Raw genomic sequence first — 22,105 nt, 5'->3', positions numbered from 1 at the left:
AGCACCTGTGTTTAAAATCCAGCATGAATCATCTGTAAAAAAAATTTGAGAAACTATATTTAACAATTCATTTTAATCCTCCTCTTCACATCCTTCCAAGGGAATATTGGCTTCCGGCTTAGATGCAAGAGATCTTAAAAGCTTTCTAGCCTATATGTTGTTAAACTTTATGTTTGAGAGTATTTTGAATTAAAATTAAGGTTTAATTATAATTACATTTGTTATTCTTAATATTATTTAAGTCATTTTAATTTTTACAATAAGAAATGAGAGAGGTCGGCTGGGCAAAGGGGGCAAAAGATACTCTGAGCGTATGGGGGTATGCGGCATTTGCCCACTCTCATGTACACCTAGTTTTGGCCATGGAATCACTTTATCTTCATCTCCAACTACCTCATCCAAATTTAACAGAACTATTACTAGCTTTAAGAATTCATTCAAGTATTTATCAATAGTAATATTCATCAATAGTAACCCCGCGTCTCCTATGAAATTTGTAGAGTCGACGCTTCATACAAAGACAATTCTCCATATTTCCCTCTAGAAGTCTCCATTATTACCCCCTTTTTGTGCTCCTAGGTCAAGCAATTGTGAAATAAGCCACAAACATTCCAGTTCATCTCCTACCAATCTCTCAAACAGCTTCTTAGGACATTCCTTGATATTTTATGACTTCCTCTAGATTCAAAGTGCACAATGCATTCATCACCTCACATCATCACATGCCAAAGTTCCCTTTATCATCGAATTTCATCACAGCAATGTTGATGGGATACGTAACCACCTGATGAATCCACATTTCTACCACCATAGTGGATGTTGAAGAACCATACATCATGTTATCATTCGTTGTTATCCCTCTTGGAATTTCTTTCAAAAAAAAAAATCCTCTTACAGAATAACTAAAAAAAATAAAAAAACAAACAAAAAAACTTTCAAAAAATGAAAAAAATTCAGAAAATAAAAATTCTTTTTTTTTTGTTTTCCTTTTACCATTCCCTTTGTTTCTTTCTTTTTTCCTATTTTCCAAAGCTTTTGCTTTCCCAAAATTCTCTTATTCCAAAAACCAATTTCCCTTTGGTTAAAAAAGATTCTTTTTTCACTATTTTTTTTTTCCTTTTTTTCCTTCCATTACCCTCCCTATTCCAAGCCTTCTCTTGCATGACATATGTTGGACCTCACTAGAACTGCCGCCTTCCATGCACTGGGTCTGCCAGAACCCATGTCGGATTGTCGGACTACCGGAGCTGCTAAAATAGCTACCTGTCACAATCGGAACCACTGCAGCCTCCTGTTTCCACGATCCACGCCGATTTTTATAACCAAGTCATCGCCTTATAGATGATCAACGCTTGTAGCAAAAATCTCTGGCAACATAAGTCAGGTTTGTTGTTGTCAAATTAGAACCAAGTTCTGATTATGCACCTGAAGCTTTGATACCAATTTTTTTTTGCAAAAATAATGGAGAAACTAAGAAATTCACTTAATAACAATCAGACACAAATAATTTATGTGATTCGAAGTTGAATTGATTTGCCCACATCCACAAGAGAGAGACTTCAGTTTATTAATGGGAGAGAAAAAATGGCTTAGGGTTACAACTTTTGCACTTCTCACCATAACTCACTCATGAACCCTAAGTCTCTTTTATAGTGAATAATTAGGTCATACAAATATATAGAATGAAAAGACCAATTTATTTCTAATTAAAAAAAAAATCCATAAGAACAACAAGTATTACTATGGTGGAGGTTTAACATTAGTAAATTTGGTTGTACTATCTTTAATAATTCTACTATCTTCATTCTTTTATGCACCCAAGAAGAAATATTATTTTACATTCAGAAACTGAGAAATTTGATGAAAAATTTGTCTCTTCAAAAGAACTATTAAAATGGCATGTTCAAAGACTGCAAATAATAATATTAAATTGTTATTATTAATTCAAAGATTCATTATGCTTTAATATTATTTTCCTCATATTATGCATTATAAGATTATCATCTGGCATGAAAGAATGTTATATTACTAAAATAGATAATAATAAATATTATTGAGACATTGACTATAATACATCCAAAACAAACATTAAATAATGTTTAATCATTTCTTACACAAATATAAATATACACTCATAGATATGTACATCTATATATATATATATATATATAGATGTACATATCTATGATATATAAGATTTTGAGGGTAGCGGTTGATGCTCTGCTATGGTTTTGGGGGAGATGAGGCTTCCTTGTTTTCGAAGGATTAGGGGATACTGGGAGTGTCAAGTTTTCTTCCATCTAGCCATCTGGTTACTTTTTGGAGGTCAGTTGTTGTGTTTGTTGTGTTTCTTTGCTTCCCGAGCTTTTAAGTTTTTCAAAAGAGTATTATTCCATTGGAACCTGACCTTCGAGTCCCTTGCTGAGGTGAAGGGTTTTTACTATGGCTCGTCCATTAATCTTGAAACTAATGTGCAATGGGCTCAGGCCACCTATGCTAGGGTGGTAGGCAATAGTAGGGATTCCCTTAGTGACCCTAACTTACTGGTGTTTCCCGAAGCCTTCAATGACATAGTGGTTGGCAAGGGGTCATCTCCTTGCATCCATCTGGTGGGACTGAGGGAGGGGGAACCTGCCTCTTTCTTTTCTGTTGAAGAGCTAAATGATCTGAACAAGGAACTTCAATTTACTCTCATTGGGAAATTAACTTGGGCCACCCAAAAATGGATTTAGTGAGAAACTATTTTGATTCGCTGCACTTTATTAGCAATTAGAAGCTGGGGTTACTTGATGGCAGACATTTGTTAATCCAACTCTCAACTGAAGAGCATTATGCAAGGGTGTTTGCCAAGTAGTCCATAACTTTTGGGGGGCAGACATAAAGATTATAAAATGGACTCCTGAGTTTGATGCTAGTAAGGAACCACCTGTGGTTCCCATATGGTTCAAATTGCCAGGATTGTCATTGCATCTATTTAAGCTGAATGCCCTATTCAATATTGGGTGTGCTATTGGAACCCCATTGAATGTTGATGCTCATACTTACAATAAGGCTAGGCCTGCTAGTACAAGAATCCTCATTGAAAGGGATATAACTCTCCCTGAAATGAAAAGGATATAGATTGGGAATGATAACCAAGGATTTTGGCAAGAGGTGGTTATGGAACATAAGCCATACTATTGTCAACATTGTAGGATGTTTGGACATACAAAGGAAAGGTGCTACAGACTTCATTCCGCACACAAAAGAATCCAACAGATCCCACCTAAGGAAGTTGCTGAAAAAGTAAACCATAATAATCCAGAAGGAGGAAATGAGATGGAAAGTCATGAATCAACTTAAGTAATAGTTGTTGAAAACTTAACTTCACATTGGAACAATATGGAAAAGCAAAATGAAGTTGAACAGAGCCCAAAAAACTAAAAAAAACAAATTGAAGAGAAGGAAAACCCCCCTCAGACACAACAGCATGCTAGAGGAGAAAATAGCAAGGTTGTTCTCAGTATGGAATTTGATTCAAGGACAGAAATGCAGTAGGAGGAGACCACAACACCAACTGAAAGTTTAATGGCAGACATCAGCAAACTCTGGGAAACATATTGGCAACAATAAAAAAATAAGAAAAATAAGAGTTCAAAGATGGAAGAGTAGAAAACAATGGTGGTTCAAGGCAAACAGACAAAGGCAAAGGGATCTATCCAAACAGAACACATTTCTCATCCTTTGAGGGCAAGGAGCAGATCTAGATCCCAACCCTCAAGTCAAACATCCCATTTACATGATTATTTTTTTATGTTGGAACTTAAGGGGGATAGCTAACTCTCCTTCCCTTAAAAGACTAAAATATCTCAACAAGAAATACAAATTTTGGTGCATGGTCATTTTGGAACCGATGGTTCATAATAATAAACAAAAATATGAAAAAGCTTTACTAGGTTTTTACCTTATTCAGAATATAAATAATAGGATATTTTGCAGAAAGGAGATGCAATGCCAAGTCTAACTCAACCATTCTCAGTTTATACATCTTTCATTTAACATGGGAGGAAGGACTGGGCATGCAACTTTTATTTATGTTGCTTGTTCTAGTTCAGCAAGATAGGCTCTGTGGGATGAATTGCATAAAATCCAGGACCAAACTGACACTGCTTGGATAGTGCAGACCGCCTACTCTTACTAAAATGACTGATTTTAATGATAACATTTAGAAATGTGGCCTCTTTGATTTGGGATGCAATGGTCCCAATTTTACTTGGAGGGGGGGAATCTGTGAGAAAGACTTGACAGAATGCTTGCTAATAATCACTAGATTCAATCATTTTTACAGACAACTATAACAACCTCAGCTTGGTTGGGTCTGATCACAGACCTTTGGTGGTAACCATCTCAGCAAGGTGCACAACCACAGTCACCCTTTTAGATATCTAAATGTTTGGTCAAGCCATAAGGATTTCATCAAAATTTTGATGGAGAATTGGAGAGACTGTAATCATTCAAATCCATTAATTCAATTATGGAAGCTTCAGAAAAAAGTTGGCAAAGTCCTAAACCAGTGGAGCTAGGATGCTTTTGGGATCTACTAAATGGGGTGGAGAAGGCAAAAAATGAGCTGATACAAATGGAGCAAGGTCATAGTAATGGGCTAGTAGATGAGGCCTCCCTTTTGGAAGAAAATGAAAAATTGATTCTTGCTATCAAGTGGGAAGAACTTTTCTTAAAACAAAAGGCTACCAAAACCAGGTTTAATGAGGGGGACAGAAACTCAAAGTATATTCATGCTTGCATCAAACATCAAAGGAAGTGCAACACCATACATTTTATTAAAGATGATTATGGCAATTGTATCAAGGATGAAAAAGGGATTGCTGATAGTGCAGTGCTATATTGCCAGAACCTCATGCAATGTCAACAGGCTGAAAGGGAGCATGTAGAAAGTAGCTTATTCAATTCTGATAATGAACACACTACCAACTTGAATCTAGCTGAAATCCCAGAGGAGGAAATCACACAGGCCTTACATACAATTGATAGTGCCAAAGTTTCTTGCCTTGATGGATTTACTGCTGACTTTTACAAGAAAGCTTGGGAGGTGATTAAAGAAGATGTTATCAAGGCAATTCAGTACTTCTTCAAAGGAAACACATTACCTCAATATTTTAGTCATGTTGTCATAACTTTCTTACCCAAAACCTCTAAGAAAGATAAATGGAATCAGTACAGAACTATTAGTTTAACTAATGTTATCAGCAAGACAATCAGCAAAATTTTGGTGAGGAGGATCCAATTAGTGCTCCAATTCATTGTCAGCCAAAAACAAGCTGCCTTTGTGAAGGGGAGAAGCATTAGTGATAATGTTTTTCTTGCACAAGAGCTTCTATTGGATCTGGAGAAACCTTGCAGGGGGAACATGATTTACAAGTTGGAATTAAAAAAGGCATATGATATGGTAAATTGGGAATTCATTATGGAAATATTGAGGGCTAGAGGATTTACACTTAATTCCTGCAGGATTATTAAAAGATGGTTAGAGGGCAATGCAAATTCTATCCTTATCAAAGGGAAATCTCATGGGTTTTCAAGGCAACAAGAGGACTGAAGCAAGGAGATCCCCTATCACCAGCCATATTTATCTTGGTTCTGGATTACCTATCTAAGCTGATTAATAAACCAGAAAATAGGAAGAGCCAATATATATACCATAACAAAGCAAAAAGGGACATCAAACATCTCATTTATGTTGATGATATCCTAATATTCACTAGAGCAAACAAGGCTATCATCAAACATCTAAATGAATGCCTCAAGAAATTTTAACAAACTTCTGGACTGTAGAAAGTTAGATTTTGTTCAGCAAAAAAATTCCCATTGCCTATAGACACTAGACCATAGACCTCACTGGCTTCACATCCATGGAATGCCCCTTTAAATATTTAGGGGTGTACCTTACCAGGGGGGAGAACCAAACAAGTGTAGTTTGATGAGATTGTGGACAAGACAAATTCTACACTTCAAAGCTGGGAAAGTTCTTTCTTACCTAATGGGGGCAGAATTACACTTCTTAAAAGCATCCTTACAACTTTCCCAATGTATATCCTTCAAGTTGCAATAATGAAGAGAAGCACACAACTGTTTTTGGAGAGAACTTTTAACAGATTCCTGTGGACAGGACAAAGAAAACAAATGATGTGGGCTAGTTGGCAGAAGGTAGCTAAACCCCTCTATGCTGGTGGACTTGGATTCAAAGGCTTCCAACAGCTACAGCAAATAAGCATCAGTAGACTGTGGATAAAATTCAGACAAAAGGATATCCTTTTGGGCTGAATTCATGCATGTCAAGTACTACAGAAATGATCATCCAAACATTGGGACCAAAAAGCTGGGGGACTCTAGAATCTGGGGGAAAATGCTCAAAGTTAAATACAAAGCTGAAAAATTATACATTTGGGAGCTGGGACAAGGCAACATTAGCTTTTGGCTGGATAACTGGTGTCCTTATGAGTTCAAAGAACCTCTAGTGGAAAGTCGGGAATGTAACTTGCTGGTTAAGGATTGTTGGAATGAACAGTCTTGGTCTGTAGAGATTCTGCAAATCCACCTGAAGGAAAACTCTGTGGGTTTAGTTACCACAGTACAATTTGATAGGTCAAAAAGAGATAAGGTGGCCATCATCTCCAATTCAAATCAAAGCTTAGCCAAAGCCATATATAAAAAGCTTTACCAGTGGGATGCTAGGCCTGGAAGTGATTTATTGTGGAACAAATACTTAACCCCATCCATGTCCTTTTTTGCTTGGAGGGTTATGAATAATTTGATACCTACTGATGACATATTGGAATTAAAAGGACTGAAAGGTCCTTCTATGTGTCTATTTTGCAGAAATGATATGGAATCTTTAAACCACTTGTTCTTCAACTGTAGTTTTTCCAAAAACGTTTGGAGTTCTTTGCAACCCAAATTTCATGTCAACACAATAAATTTAGGTTGGAGGACCCTAAAAGTGAGCATGACAGAATGGAATAAGCTGAATATAAGTTCCATCCCTCTTACCATTTCTTGGTCCATATGGGCTGCCAGAAATCATATTAAACATGAGAATATGGAGGTAAACCCTAGCAAGGTAGTGTTAAATTGTCTGACAAACATCAGGAAATCGATACAATGGAAAAACCCTCCTGCATATCAGCAGAACTGAGAGTAGATAAGCTACAAGATCATTAAGGTGATTTGGGAGAAGCCAAAACACCCCTTCATCAAGGTAAACACAGATGGAAGCTTCTCCACCAATAAGGCAGGCATTGGTGGAGTCTTCAGAGACCACAATGGCAAATGTTTTCTCAGTTTTCAAGCACCTACACATGCAAAAGATGCTCTAGAGGCTGGGACTTTGGCACTTTATTGGGCTATCAAAATTTTTGCAATGAATAGGTGGAAACAGTTAATTGCTGAAATGGATTCTCCCCAACTGGTGGAATATATGACTGAAAGGGCAGTCCCCCCATGGCACATCCAACAGTGGCTAATCAAGATGAAACAGCTATGTAAAGAGACAAAGGTGGAATTCTCTTTTATCTTCAGAGAGGAAAACAGACCTGCCAACTTACTGGCTATGGAGGGAGCTGCTTCACAAAAAATCATTATATCCAACAAACCCCCTGCATCCCTTGCTTGCCTGCTTAAAGGGGATACAATGCCATTTATAGAATATATATATATATATATATATATATATATATATATATATATTCCTTTCCCTGTAAGGCTATCTTTTTTGTGGTCAGGTCACCCTCTTTAGGTGCTTTATATTTTGGTTTCTAGACTAAGGTCCTTTCCTTTTTGAGTCAATTGTACTGTTTTTAACTGCTTAACATGTAGGGAGCCGAATAATGCTCCTTCAAGCAATATATGTGTGTTTCATCCAAACACAAATAGCTCTTAAAGCAAATGATATATATATATATATATATATATATATATATATATATAAGATTTTTATAAGTATTTATTTTGCCACTTCGTAACCAAAATAAGGTTTCCCTTAGACGTGATGGTTTGTAGAAATTATGCAATATAAATTAATTATAAAGTGAAATTATAAGCTATAACGAATGAATTATATTTGTTTTAAAACAAACAGTTTGTGAATTTTTAATGGTAAAATTTTCAAAAAAAATATTAAACATTTTTAATATCTGATTTTTTTTTTTCAGAAGAATCCCATTTGAAAATCATTGGGCGTTGTCTGCGCGCAGCTGGCCATCCTCTTTGCAGCAATGACATATTTCAGGCCGTCCACTTGTTTACAAAAAAAGAACTCCAGCAATCTAAAAAAGGCATCAAGAAAAACATGCCTTTAATTTAGTCAAGCTCTCATTATCTTTTATTCCTATTGTAGAGTCAAACATGCAGTGAAAGAGCTATTTTGTCAACAATGTTACTGTGAAAGGGAAATTGCTGCACATTCACATTGAAAAAATGGTTCCTCATGCAGCCGGCCTATTTCTCACAGCTAGACGAGGCGTTGATATTATATTGAATTTTGTATTCCATTTGAAATAACAGTGGTGAAGGAAGAATTATTTCATTGTGCCAAAAAGAAGAGAAAATATTATGTTCGGAGTTCGGGTGTAACTTAACGTCGAAGTCCTGATGCAATTTAACATCCGTAGCCCAATTGACTTTGGATATATGTTTGCTCGGATGGAAACAATTCGCGGGATGACAAATAAAAAGTTATTTTAAAAAGTTACGTATTCAAAAGCCCCCGTCCTTGCTTTCATTTTCCCTTTACGCATCCATTGTTTTTCGTTTTGGGTTTTTCGTCAAGGGTTTGCCAATTGCACTATATAAGTTACCGAAGTAGCATAGGTTTTAGAAGAAGGTTGGTGAAACTCAGCATCAAGTATAGCATCTAGCAAGGCAATTTAGTCAATCATTTTCAAGCAAGCTTTCGGTTTTGTGCTAAACTCAATGAGCTATTAATTACACGATATTTAGGGTTTTTTAGTAATACAAAAAGAGGTCACGAAGGCAAAAAACAATACAAAAAAAACAAGAGAGCTTCAAGATAAATAGGCAAAAAATAATAATAATAATAATGGATGGTTGTATTTATTGATGAATTTTTAATTTTTTATGATTTTGTTCAATCCCTCCCGACAGAAAAAATGGATTAATATTATGGGTGCATTATATTATTACTTCTGTTTAAACATTTGTAATCATATTTTGTTGTTGGGTACAATCTATTTTGCTTCAATTGTTCAATGTATTGCTTCATATCTCATGTTTCAATGATATGCAATCATGATTTATTCTTGAAAAATAATTTATTTGATTTCAAGAGGTTCATTTGGTCAATCAATGAGAATAAAACACAATATATTCATTTGTCTGATACAAATACTGTCATAATGTCACCAAAATACCACAAAAATGTCTCCACTATACCACAAAAATACCACTAAAGTACTGCAATAATATCACAAAAATATCATCATAATATCATCATACTACCACAAAAATCCCACCGCAATACCACAAAAAATACATCACGAAACAATCACAATACCACCGCTTGAAATCTTTTTAAATTGCAACTTTTAAACAAAGAAGATGCATAAAATCATAAGCTATTGTTTTTAAAATCAAAGGAGCAAAGGATATGGATCATTTGAATAGAAAACCATAATACCACCGCACCATAATACCACTATTTTTTTAAAATATGGTAACATTTTTTAAGTAGTAATTTTCAAATATAGAATGTGCATAACATTCAAGTCTACAGTTTTCAACAACAAAGGAGACAAAAAATATGATTTCTTTGTGTGAAAAATCATAATACCAATATAATACCATCACAATACCTATGCTTTTATTGAACTTAGTAACACTTTTTATTTAGCAATTTTTAAACAAAGCTTGTGCATTACCTCAAAATCTATTATTTCTCACATCAAAAGAGCATAAGCTATGGTTTATTTGTGTGAAAAACCATAGATCCAACACAATATCACTATAATAGCAACATTTTCTAAGACATGGTAATCTTTTTTAAGTAGTAATTGTCAAATAAAAAATGTTCAATACATTGTAGAATATTATTTCTCATATCAGAGGGGCAGAAACTATGATTTATTTATGTGAAAAATCACAATACAAGCAAAATACCACCCATTATCTAAAACTTGATAACCGTTTTTAAGTAATTATTTTGAAATAAAGAATGTGGATAAAATCATAATTTGTTATTTCTCACATTAAAAAATTTAAAAAATATGATTTATTTGAGTAAAAAACGATAATACCTCCACAATATCACTATTTTCTAAAGACTTTGTTAAGCATATTAAATAACAATTTTCAACCAAAAAATATGCCACTTGAGGATTTTAGCATATTAGCGTCAAACAATTTCAATGCTAAAATAATGATAATGTGAAGCAAAAAAGTTTTAGCGTCAGATTTAAGTCAGAACTTTGAGTCATGTAAAAGTCAAGGTAAAAAATGTAATTAACGTTGAAGGTGTTTAAGGCTAATTGCTTATGTCGGACTTAGAGTCTGACAAGGTCAATGTTAACCAGATATGATGCATCCCATGCATACAAAAATCGAAACTACAGTCTTTGCATCTACTTTTGACAGATGTAAACTTGTATCGTGTTTTACGTTGACAAAATTTGCCAGACATAATTTTGCATAAAAATTATTCAAATTGCATCATAAATTATTGAAGGTATATCCGTCAAAAAGTTTGGATGTCAATTGGATTTAAATCAGCAGAAAATTTTTAAAAATTTTAAAAGAAAAATTAGATCTTTACAACCTACATACAATGAATACTAATCTAATAATTATGGACTCATCCACCATTACAATATAAAATCTATGCAAGAAAATACCAAACATGAAAATAAATATAGTTCAACAAATTGTAAGCAAAATGCATAAAAGATTACTTGTGTGCATGAAATCCAAATAAAAATTAATAATAATATGTCTCGTGCACATTAAGAATTAAGTGGATATACTCATATGGGGCATCATCATCAGCCTCATCAGCATCCTCTCCCTCATTCTAATCATCGATCACATAGCTCAATGGTTGCTTCTTACGACAATCTGCAATTCATTTGTCGATTTTGTTAAAGCATCCTCAACCCTCTGTTTGCTCTTATGCAACTGGCGCTTCTCATCACTCATAGCAGTGACATGTCGGGCAAGCTACTCATGCTCTGATAGTAATGACAGTAAACTACCCTAGCTATCATAAGAGGGCTCGACCTCAAATGCAATTCCTTTTCTCACCTAGGCAGCACACTCTGCCCTTCTTATTTCCCCCTGCCTGCCTCAAAATCTTAAAACCATACTAAAATATGGTTGACATGCTACCACTGCAGCTTACGACTGTCGGGATCTCCCTCTCCCATTACCTCTGTGTGTCCCAAATGTGTTTGTACTCCCCCATACATAATTAGAACCAAGGATTAATTTGTATTTTACATTAAAAATGTAAAAAATAAATCATTCTTTTTTGCATACATTGACACATTATTGACTTCAATTTCGAACAAGGTTTATCCTCTGTCTAGTAGCCTAGGATCTAACCTTAGGGTTTTCCTAGATGCTCTCCTAGAAAACTAGTGAAGGAACCAACACCAATGTAGATTTCAAAAAAAATTTCAGGTCTTAAGGTTTCATAAGCTAGAGCCTAATTCCTCTACTTTTAAGTTGAGATTATTAGGCTAGTCCTCAAAGCCCAAGTTGAGTTCATATCGGATGGAAAGTCTGTAAGAGGCCCTTTGACCCTAGAGACTTAGGTTCCCTCATTGGTGACCCATTTTGCACCTTTAAAGGTCTAGTGGCCTTCTTTTATCTCAAAGAAGCCCATCTGAGCATACGGTTAGCTTTAGACCAAGGGAAGGTTTACCTTAAGCTATGAGCCCTAATTATATTGAAGCCCTAAAAATTATCAAAAATGAGCAAATAGGAAATCATCATTATTGAAATCCTTAAAATTAAACCTAAAGGAAATCAAAACAATTAAAATTAAAAATTTTTAAAATTAATTAAATCATCAAAATTAAAAATTATAACTTCTTAAATATTAAGAACTACCAACTAATTGTCGAATCAACATAAAGTTAAGTCAACCCTAAACATAGTGAAAAATTGAATATACCCCAAGAAAAATTAAAATCAAAGATAACTGAAGAGCAATCAAATATATATAATCAAAGTTGAAACCTCTATTAAATTTATATACCCAAACTCTAAACATCATGTAAAGAATTACAATAAAATTTAATCCACCATGTAAGACCTAAACTAAATCTGATCTAAATAATAATATTAATAATTATAAAAACTGAGAAGGTGGAATTTATAAGCAACTAAAATAATTGAAATTGACCTAAGAAATTTAAACTAATTAAAACTACCCATTTAAAAAATTTAAATCTCAATCAAACCCTAATCCAAATTAGCCTAAAGCCCAATGACTATGGTCTAAGGTCAAATCCTAGTACTTCATGATCCTAAAACTCACCCATGACATAATAATTGAATAACAAAATGAGAATTAATAAAACCTAAGTACTAGCACTAAAGGCAAACCTAATAATATTAAAAAGCAAAGCTTAAGATGTGTCATCTTGGACAAACCAACCTAAAGCAAACTCAAAGAAAGTCATGGAATACTAATACTAAGCTCAGCCACCAAGCCAAAGCTATCTTCAGTCAGCTCTAAGTCTTGTCATGCCACCTCCATAGCCAATGAAGCTTCACCATGCTCAATACATCAAAAATAGAGAGGCTTAGTTACTTTTTCTCATAATACTTTCTTCTCCTTACTCAAGCTCTTATGAGCTCACAGAGGATCTCCAAGCATTTTCAAGCTCTACAATGGCCTCACATTGTCATAATATGCTCAAAGCTAAGAGCCTCCCATGCACATCAAGCTCCTCATTCCTTCACCAAAACCTTGAACCTTTGCCACAAAAAATCTCCCCACATAACAAATGTTGGCCTCACTTTTCTTGAGGTCTAGTCTTTTTTCCTTAGAAGCCTAAGATCTAGTCATAGGACTTTCATGTTGACTATCCTGGAGGACTAGTCATGAAACCCTCCCTCTTTAGAAATTATAAACACATTTCTTTAATTTTTTTTGAGTCCCACATATTTGGTTCTAACCTCTAGCACTTAGTAGGATGGAACCAACATGAGGGAGCTCAAGTAGAGTCCCCATAAGATTGTTTGGCCTTAAGGTTAGCCCTGGGTGGTGTTATCTTAGTCAGTCTCTCACACACACACTTGAATCCCTCACTTTCACTCATAACCTAAAATTCTAAACCAAGCATGCTTAGTCTGATTCCCTACTCTTTGGAGACTCATGTGGATGGTCTCCCAAACCCTTAGCCTTGGCTAGGATGACTAGGACCAACACATGGAGGATCTAAAATAGAGGATTTCCTTGGTCTCATGGCACCATATGGGTAATTTTGTGATTAGCCTCCTCATTGAACCTCAATTTTGGTCAAGTACCCAATTTTGACCCTTTGCACCCAAACTTTTCCATAATTACCCAAATGCCCCTAAAACCCTAATTTTCCCAAAATTGCCCAGATTCCCAAATACTTTCCAAAATTTATCTCAAATCATATTAAACTATCCAAATTGCACAAAACATCCCTAAATATCAAAATTCCCAAATTACCGTTAAATTTACCAAAATTACCAAAATACCCCTCATGCCCCAAAATTTCCAAATTCACTCCAAATGTCACAATAATCAATTCTAACCACCCATTGGGCCCAATTTGACCGAATTAACCAATTTTGACCAAAATCCCAATGTTGCCCCTGAAGGCCCAAATTCATCTTAATTTCCTCCAAATTCACTACAATTTCACCCAATTTCAAACCCAAATTGAATATCAATATGTCTAATCCCAATCTATACCAATTTGGAGCCCAATCGAACCATCATACAAACCCTAATTTTAATTTTGGGCCAAAATCCCTAATTTAACCATACCTTCAAATTCCACTAAATTAAACCCCATAACCAATCCAATTTCACCAATTTTGAATCCTAAACACATCAGAACACTCATCTAGACCAATTTCAACCTTAATTGGCCTACACCATAACCCAATCCAATTTAAGTCTAAACCCCCAATGTTGACCAAAAATCCACATTTCACCCAATTATACTCCATAACCTCTCAATTTTTGCCCATTTGACTTCTCAGTCACTCATTACAATATTCGACACCAAATTAAAACTTCAATTGACCTAAATCCAAACTCTAGCCAAGCCCAAACCCAAGTCCAAGCCAAATCCCATGATTATGTATCCAAACCCTAAACTCACTTCAAGTCATTTGGTATAGCCCAACCTTGGGCACCACAGCCACATTTTGGACCCTAAGAGCTAGCCTAGTTCCACCTAGCCCACCTTAGTGGTGTCATGGACCAAAAGTCCTTTGATTTGGAGGATCTATTCCAATTTTTGGCTAAATGACAAGATTAAACCCCCAATCTGATCATAATTAAATCTTCTTCTGGCTTCCTTGCACCACCTAGCAGCCACCAGCTCAGTCCTGGTCGGCCTGCCTAGTGGCTGGAAAACACGATGCCCAAGAGGTCCTAAATGGCTCAAACCCAAAATAGGGACTCCTTAACCTGGCTCACTCCTATTGGCCAATTGCGCCATTTATCCTTCAACATAAGCGTCCTCTCTGCCACCTTGGCTTTCCCTGATGTCAGTTATGACTCCCTCTATAAATTGAGCAACCCTCATGGCCAAGTGGAGAGATCATCCAATTCTTTTTAGAGACTCTGTCGAAATCCTTCTAGAGCTTCTCCAAACCTTCCTGAGCTCAATACCACTCTCCTCAACCATTCATAAACACTGTCCTGTTGGAATTTTGATCTTAAAATCTAGGGCAGTTTTCTGTCATTTCATAAACCCCCATAAAACTCCAAGTTAACTTGCTCCTGAGCTTCACCAGAGCATAAGGAGAAGTTGCCCACTAAAATCTCCATCCTTTGAGCCCTCTGCACCAGACTTTGACCAAGGGTTCACCACCCTCCGATTGAACTCTTACCTAGACCCCATACCAGAGGAAGGTGATGCTTTGAACTATTGAGGTTGAGTTGGCTGCCGCATGGATAAGTAGATAATTAGGGCCTTTTTTATTTAATTAAACACTAAAATTTTTAAAAGTCATAACTTGGTGTAGAAAAATTATAAAAATAAAACAAAAATGCCCTATTTTTTAGTGAATAGAAGAGAAAATTATGAACAAAAAAAATTTCTTTGTCATGTATTCTATTTTTAATTAATTAAATACTCCATAGCATGCTTTAAATCTATTTAACTAAATATTAATCATCATAACTTAAAATTTGGAGGGTTTATTTCACATATGATTAGGAGTCAGAGAACACCCCTAACTATACAAGCACCAATTTTCAAAGTTAAATCACCATTTTTGATTAAAATAATTAAATAAATTAAAATAGAAATCAAAAAAATATGGGACTTATTTTGGTAGGTTGACTATGGTCAGAGGACCCTGGGACAAATATTAAATGAGTTTGAGTAATTCAATGCATTTTGTTATGTAAATAAGTCCTTGAAACCCATAAAAATTTAAATAAATAAAATATAATATAAAAAATCATAAAAATTGATTCATGGTGAAGATAATGATACTTTTATGTCTCTGTAAAAATTTGAAATCAATTTTAAATGTATTTTATATCAAAACTTATTTTTTCAAGTAAAATGAGATTTTTGCACTAAAATAATTATAATAAATAAAATATAATTAAGAAAATTGTTAAGGAGTGATCCTTGTGACTAGGGGCACTCAAGAAAAATAAAATTGTGTTCATATAAATAGTTTATTTTTTAGCTAATTTTTAATTTAAAAATTATTAAAAATAATTAAAAATCACAAAAAATATGAAAATACACCAAAATGACACAAATTGCTCCCTGATCAATTGGGACCACTTAAAACATTTTTCCTAATTTTTTTAATAAATTTCTGTATTTTTAAATGCTTAAAATGTATTTTCCCTAATATTTTACTAAAATAATAATAATAAATAAAATAAATATAAAAAATATATATATAAAATAAACTCTTTAAGTTCTTTAAAGTCAAAGAGATCATTAAAAATATAAAATTGATTTTTCAAAGTAAAATGTATTTTCTATTTAATTAACCATCAAAATAAGCAAATAATTGTAATATTTAAAATATAATTCAAAAAATCATGAAATTTGGTCCACGTGGTCCACTGGCATAGGTAAACCTTCAATAATTTTCTTAAAGACAAAAAACTTTACTTTGATTAACTAAATGAATTAACATTGAAAATACTTATTTTTGAGTAAAAATAATTACAAAAGTTAAATAAAAATTAGAAAATTATAATTTCACCTTTGATATTTTAGTTGACCCATGAGTGGGGTACCATAAAAATTTCAAAGCCATTTGAGTTGAATGTAATGATTTATCAAGTGGAAAGCCCTACCAACAAAATGGTAATTATGGGATTTTGATGCCCTAATTAAACTTTACGTTAAATCAAAGGGTAAATGGGTAGTATTGATCATAATAAAATTCTTTTGGATGATATAAACATAAGGGTCAAGAGGTAGAAATCAACTTGTCACTTTTCTATAACAAGGGTAAAAATGTAATTTTCCTAAATTATTGTTATTAGATGTTAACATAATTGGATAATCCTAAGGTAGTGGGATTGAGCTAGGAACATAATAACTTACATATTTAAGCCCCTTAATTGGTGATTAGATGATAAATATGATCTTTTTATAGGAATTAAGTACTTCTATATCAATATTTTGATTATTGCAAATTTTTCCCAAAAATTGGACTTAAGGGCTTAGTAGTGAGCAAGGATTCATTTAAATTTGTTTAAGAAGGATTAGAAAACAGGAAAAGAATTAATCATAAAAACCCATAAACACTACAAGCCCAACTTTAATTGTAGGTTCATGATCCTTGATGACTTGAACTTGCCCTTAAGGGCACCCACTTACATAACTCTTAAATAAAACATTAAGTGAAAGTTTAAGTACCCCTCTCATGGGAAGATTAAAACATTAAGATTCATTGATCATAGGGTAGATTAATTCATTGAATCTAATTTTAAATTTGGATGGTTAATTTAACAACATAATAAGTTCAAATGAACTCGAAATGGTTCAAAGGGTGTTTTAAAGGTTGTTTAGGGTTATGGCCCGAACACTTTTATGATCTTTTGGACATTTCAAAGGACAAACTAAACATATTATTCTTTGTTCAAGAAAATCATCCATTAAAACTTCTAGAGATCCACCAAGTTACGTCTTGTGACCCAATAATTCACCTGAATTAATATAAATGCCCTACACTACTTATCATATATTAATTGACACAATGTCAAAGGTTTTAAGTATTCTCTAAGTTATGTAAATCCTCATGGGCAATTAAGGATAGTTTTTTTGCTACATATGGATCAGCGCGCTTGTGTAAGTGATCCTGATATTTTGTATATGTAAGGTTTTATGAAGTTGACACCATTACTTGAAGATTTTAATCCCCGGTAATGGCACCAAAAACTTGATCCCAAGTAAAGTAAATCCCAAGTACCAAAAACTTGATCCCAAGTAAAGTAAGATTTCAATTATATTTTTAGGGATTCTATGCAAGTATAAGTATCGTTATTAAGTAATATAGGGATTTCTGATTGTGCCTCGAATATCGATACCACAGAGATCGAGGTTAATCATAGTAGTTTTCAAGAGAAGTTCTAGTTTAGAATAACACGCCCTATCTTGAAAGGTTGATAAAGTTTTGGTTTTGATTATATTCTACAATTATCACTACAATTATACTTCTACTCCTAAACTAAAGTACTTAGTGAAAACAGAAAGTGGGGTTTAATATATAAAAAAGTACTCTTCCTCATGCAATGAAATTAGCGACATGCGTAAAAGTATAACAAGTAGCGAGAGAGATTGTGACAAATATGAGAAATTATATTCTTTACCCTTACTAGAGATGCTATAAAGAACATTGGTTAATCTAAAGTTTGAATAGTTCTAAAGACGGGCTAGGCAGGGAAGATACTAGCTCTCACTCTAGAGTTCCCTCTTATCCCTCCACCTGTAGGCTAACATCTTGCATCAAAACCTAAAATAATAGACCAAATTAGGGGGCTTTAGCCTGTCACTCTAAAGTCCTCTAATTCTACACCCATTGAAGATTATTTCTCTATTTATTTGCACTCAATCATATGGACTACATTCTCATTCATACAATCTCATGTCACTCTACCACAGTTGATTGAGACAATACCATCCCGGATCTTACATGTTCTCTCAACAGATTTTAACATGCAAGTTGATCAATTTTACATGTAAATGAAGCACAGTGTCAAATAATCACAATATATTCTCACTCTACTCAATTTTATATACTACACATGCATACTAGTTCATTACAAGAAGAAAGAGTAAAGAAAACTACTCATTACACATGGAGAAACAACAAGAACTTTTCATTGCACAAGTCTTTGAAACCATACAAACAAAGTACTAAATTCAAATCAAAATACAATGAAAATACTTATATCTGATAGAAATCAAACTCTCCTTGTATAGCAAAATCAATCTCCTTACAATCCTCTCCAAGAACAAAATGAAAAGAAAAGAAGAAATCTCTCACTCTCTCTCTTTCTCTCTCACCTTGTCGCCTCACTTGGGGCTCACGCCCAATCCTTCTTCTTCTTCTCTAAGTCTTCTTCTCCTTTTATAATTAATTCCAAAGTCCAATATATATTCAAGAGAGTTTTTAAAAACATTTCCAAGCCTTATTTATAGTTTCCCAAGAGTTTCTTAAGTGTCTCTTCAAAACTGCCCAGATTCAATGAATCTTTCAAATAATGCTTGAACTGCCTCTACAAAACTCCTTCTAGTAGCCACAAAACTCCTTATAACCACCCAAAATTCTTCTAGAAACTCCATTTTATCAATTCCAATGAATTTCTCAAGAGATGCACGAAACACCGCTTCAAAAATCATCCAAATCTGACGTATATTGAAGAAGTTATGCTAAAAACCGTCACTAGCGCTTAAGTGCCAATTCTGGGGCACTTAAGCGCCCCCCTCTTTGTCTGGTGGCTCCTAAGCGCCATTTTTTGGTGCTTAAATGCTGGGAAAAGGTACTTAAGTGTTTGATTTCAGTCCCCATAGCTCCGGTGTACCCCGATTCAACCCGATTTGCTCTGATTTGCACCGTTTTGGTCCATTTATGTTCCTTTTTCTCCAATCACTCCAAATTCTTCAATTTGATGTATCTACAACCAAAACCACAAGAAAACATACCTTTAAAGTGCAATATCATCATAAAATATAGCATAACAAATAGTACATTTTTAGGCATATCAAAATCCCCCAAACTTAAACATTACTTGTCCTCAAGTAATACTACATTTTTAAAATAATTTATGTAGATTAGAGTTAATGGGTCATCCTTTAGAATTGCTAAAATTTTGTTCTAAACATTTGATACTTCAAATTATAAGAACTTCTAGTGAATCAGATTGGCCCAGGGTCTAAAATATTTATCATCAAACTTGGAAATTTGTTCTCTTATCTAGTTCAGAAATACATGCAGATTTTTCAAACTTCAGATCCTATGAACTTTACTTTCTTGACTTAAGAACTCTCTTAAAAATAATTTTTACTAATATAAGTACAAAATGCAAGCTTAGGATTGTTCTAAGTTCTTTACTCCCTAAGTTCCTTACTTTGAAAGGCTCAAGTGAAACAAATTTTTGATTAGGACCTCTTCTCAAGCTTCTCCTCACTTATTCTTCTTTTTTTTCTTTTTTTTTTTGCATTTTCTTTTTCTTTTTTAGGATCTTTTTGATCCATTATTATTATTTTTTCTTTTTTTTATATGAGGATTACTATATCTAGAGAAGTCCTTAAATAATTTTGAATTCCACTATCCTCCTCTAAAGTTAAAACTGGTTACTTTCCTTCACTTGAAAAGATGTATATATTTTTTAAAATACTTTCTAAGAGAGCCTTAAATGTTCAAAAATAAAAATTCTAAGAATCATTAATTTTTCAAAAAAATACAATTTTCCAACTAAAGATATTTATTCATTTTGCCAAGCTCTATAATAAATTTATTTAACTCTAGGTTCACCCTTTTCACTAAAAATATCAACTAAGTTTTTCTACTCCATTTTTATACTTAAAATTCTAACATCCTTAAGATGACTCCAAAGAACAATAATCATAAGAAATAAAATACAAATTTATTTGTAGTACTTTTGAAAACAAGTAAGGTTTAAATTTAAATCATTTTTCTTTTCCCCCCAAACTTAAGCTCATATATGTGTAACAATGAAGTACAAAAGTATGTTGCATGGAAAGATCACTTTTACAGCTTACTACACATCCTACAAAAATATAAAAAAGTAACACATGGTAGAATATTGCAATAGAAAGTAAATCTAGCCTAAACATGCTTGACATAACATTATAAAGGAGCATTATTAAGGAGTTTTAAATAGTTGAACAGGTACAAATTGAAGATTAAACTGGAACACATTTTAAACTTTATAAAGAAATTTTTGAATGCTAACAAGTTCAAAATATTGAGATAAGTTTTGTCATCTCCCATGACTCATTCAACTTGACTCACAAACATAGAAACATAGACACACAAACCAAACTCCAATACATAGACTCACGGATTCATAAACAAACAACAACTGAGGTTAATTTGATCTCCCTTCTACTCCCCCTCCTTACTTTCAATTTCTACACTAATAATGTTGGTGTATTATAAAACTTTTTATGGTTATCATCCATGGACCATAATTTCGTCATATGTTGCTAATTTCAGTGTTACACTAAGTCTAAGGTATACACACTCTGGTAAGAAAAAGTAGTGCAGTTCATCCGTATGTTATTTACTAAGTAAGTTCATGATCTTAATCAGTGAAGACAAAGTCAAATAAAGGAAGTAAAAGAGTTGAGATAGAGTGGTCCAAGTCCAAACTCTACATGCTTCAAGGTAATGCTCAGCTCCGATTAAGAATTAAGTCGTAACAGACTCGTCAATCTGCTATTACCAGAAATCATATATAAATCTAGTCATGATGAAGGAATTACCTCACAGCATTAATCTAACCCACTCTTACATATCAAATACAGATCAAAGTTTAACATCTTACTAATATCCAATCCAACATAACAACAATCACACTAAACAGATAACAAAGATAACCATGGGTTAGCTCCCACGAAGCGCTTGGTCTAACATTGACGACTCGATGTATCCAATGTTTACTTTAGTTGTCCAGCATCAAAAAATCATTCATTTTTTTCTGTATGCCATGGAATATTTCATTCAATGATTTTGAATAACTCTTTCTTAGGAGAACTTTTACTGATTTCATCATTCAATTCATGTTTTTCTTGTGATTAAGTTGAATATGAAGATATAAAGACTGGTGCTGTTGTTGAATTCCTTAGATATGTAGGCTTTAAAATTGTATGGGGTACATTCATTTGAAGTTCATGAGATTTTTCAACAGATAGAATTAAAAGTTTATTATTTTCAATAAAAGTTTATTATTTTCAAATTTTCAATAACGTCCATCATTTTGCACCTCTCCTGAACATACATACAATCTTCTTTAAACAAGGTTCTTAACTCATCATGAAAGTCCATTTCAATCTCATCTGTTAACTTACTCTCAAAACTTTCTTGGAAATGGTCTTCACTAAGATAATCAGTTTCATCGATCCAAAAATAATCATCATCTTTTATCTCAGCTGGATATTTCATAGCCTTTAAAACATCAAAAGTGGCTTCATGGTTATTAATATTCATAGTCAACTTTCCTTTTTGCGCATCTATCATAGCTTGTCCAGTAACAAAGAAAGGTATCCTCAAAATAATTGGATTTTCTTTATCTTCCTCCATATCTAATACAATAAAGTCCACAGGAAAGATAAATTTATCTACTTTAACAAGCACATCTTCTACAACCCCTTTG

The 22,105-nt window shown here is 33.6% G+C and overlaps 1 protein-coding gene across 1 annotated transcript; it reads left to right on the top strand.

Annotated features, from left to right (window-relative positions):
* The first annotated feature begins 4,513 nt into the window (after positions 1-4,513).
* On the top strand, positions 4,514-5,596 carry LOC110025633. Its single transcript, XM_020726212.1, has one exon. The coding sequence runs from the start codon at positions 4,514-4,516 to the stop codon at positions 5,594-5,596; it is 1,083 nt and encodes a 360-aa protein (XP_020581871.1).
* The last annotated feature ends 16,509 nt before the right edge of the window (positions 5,597-22,105 follow it).

The sequence above is a fragment of the Phalaenopsis equestris genome, unplaced genomic scaffold (assembly GCF_001263595.1).
Source record: "Phalaenopsis equestris unplaced genomic scaffold, ASM126359v1 Scaffold000318, whole genome shotgun sequence".
In the NCBI taxonomy this organism is placed as follows: domain Eukaryota; kingdom Viridiplantae; phylum Streptophyta; class Magnoliopsida; order Asparagales; family Orchidaceae; genus Phalaenopsis; species Phalaenopsis equestris.
This window is presented reverse-complemented; position numbering and strand designations above follow the sequence as displayed.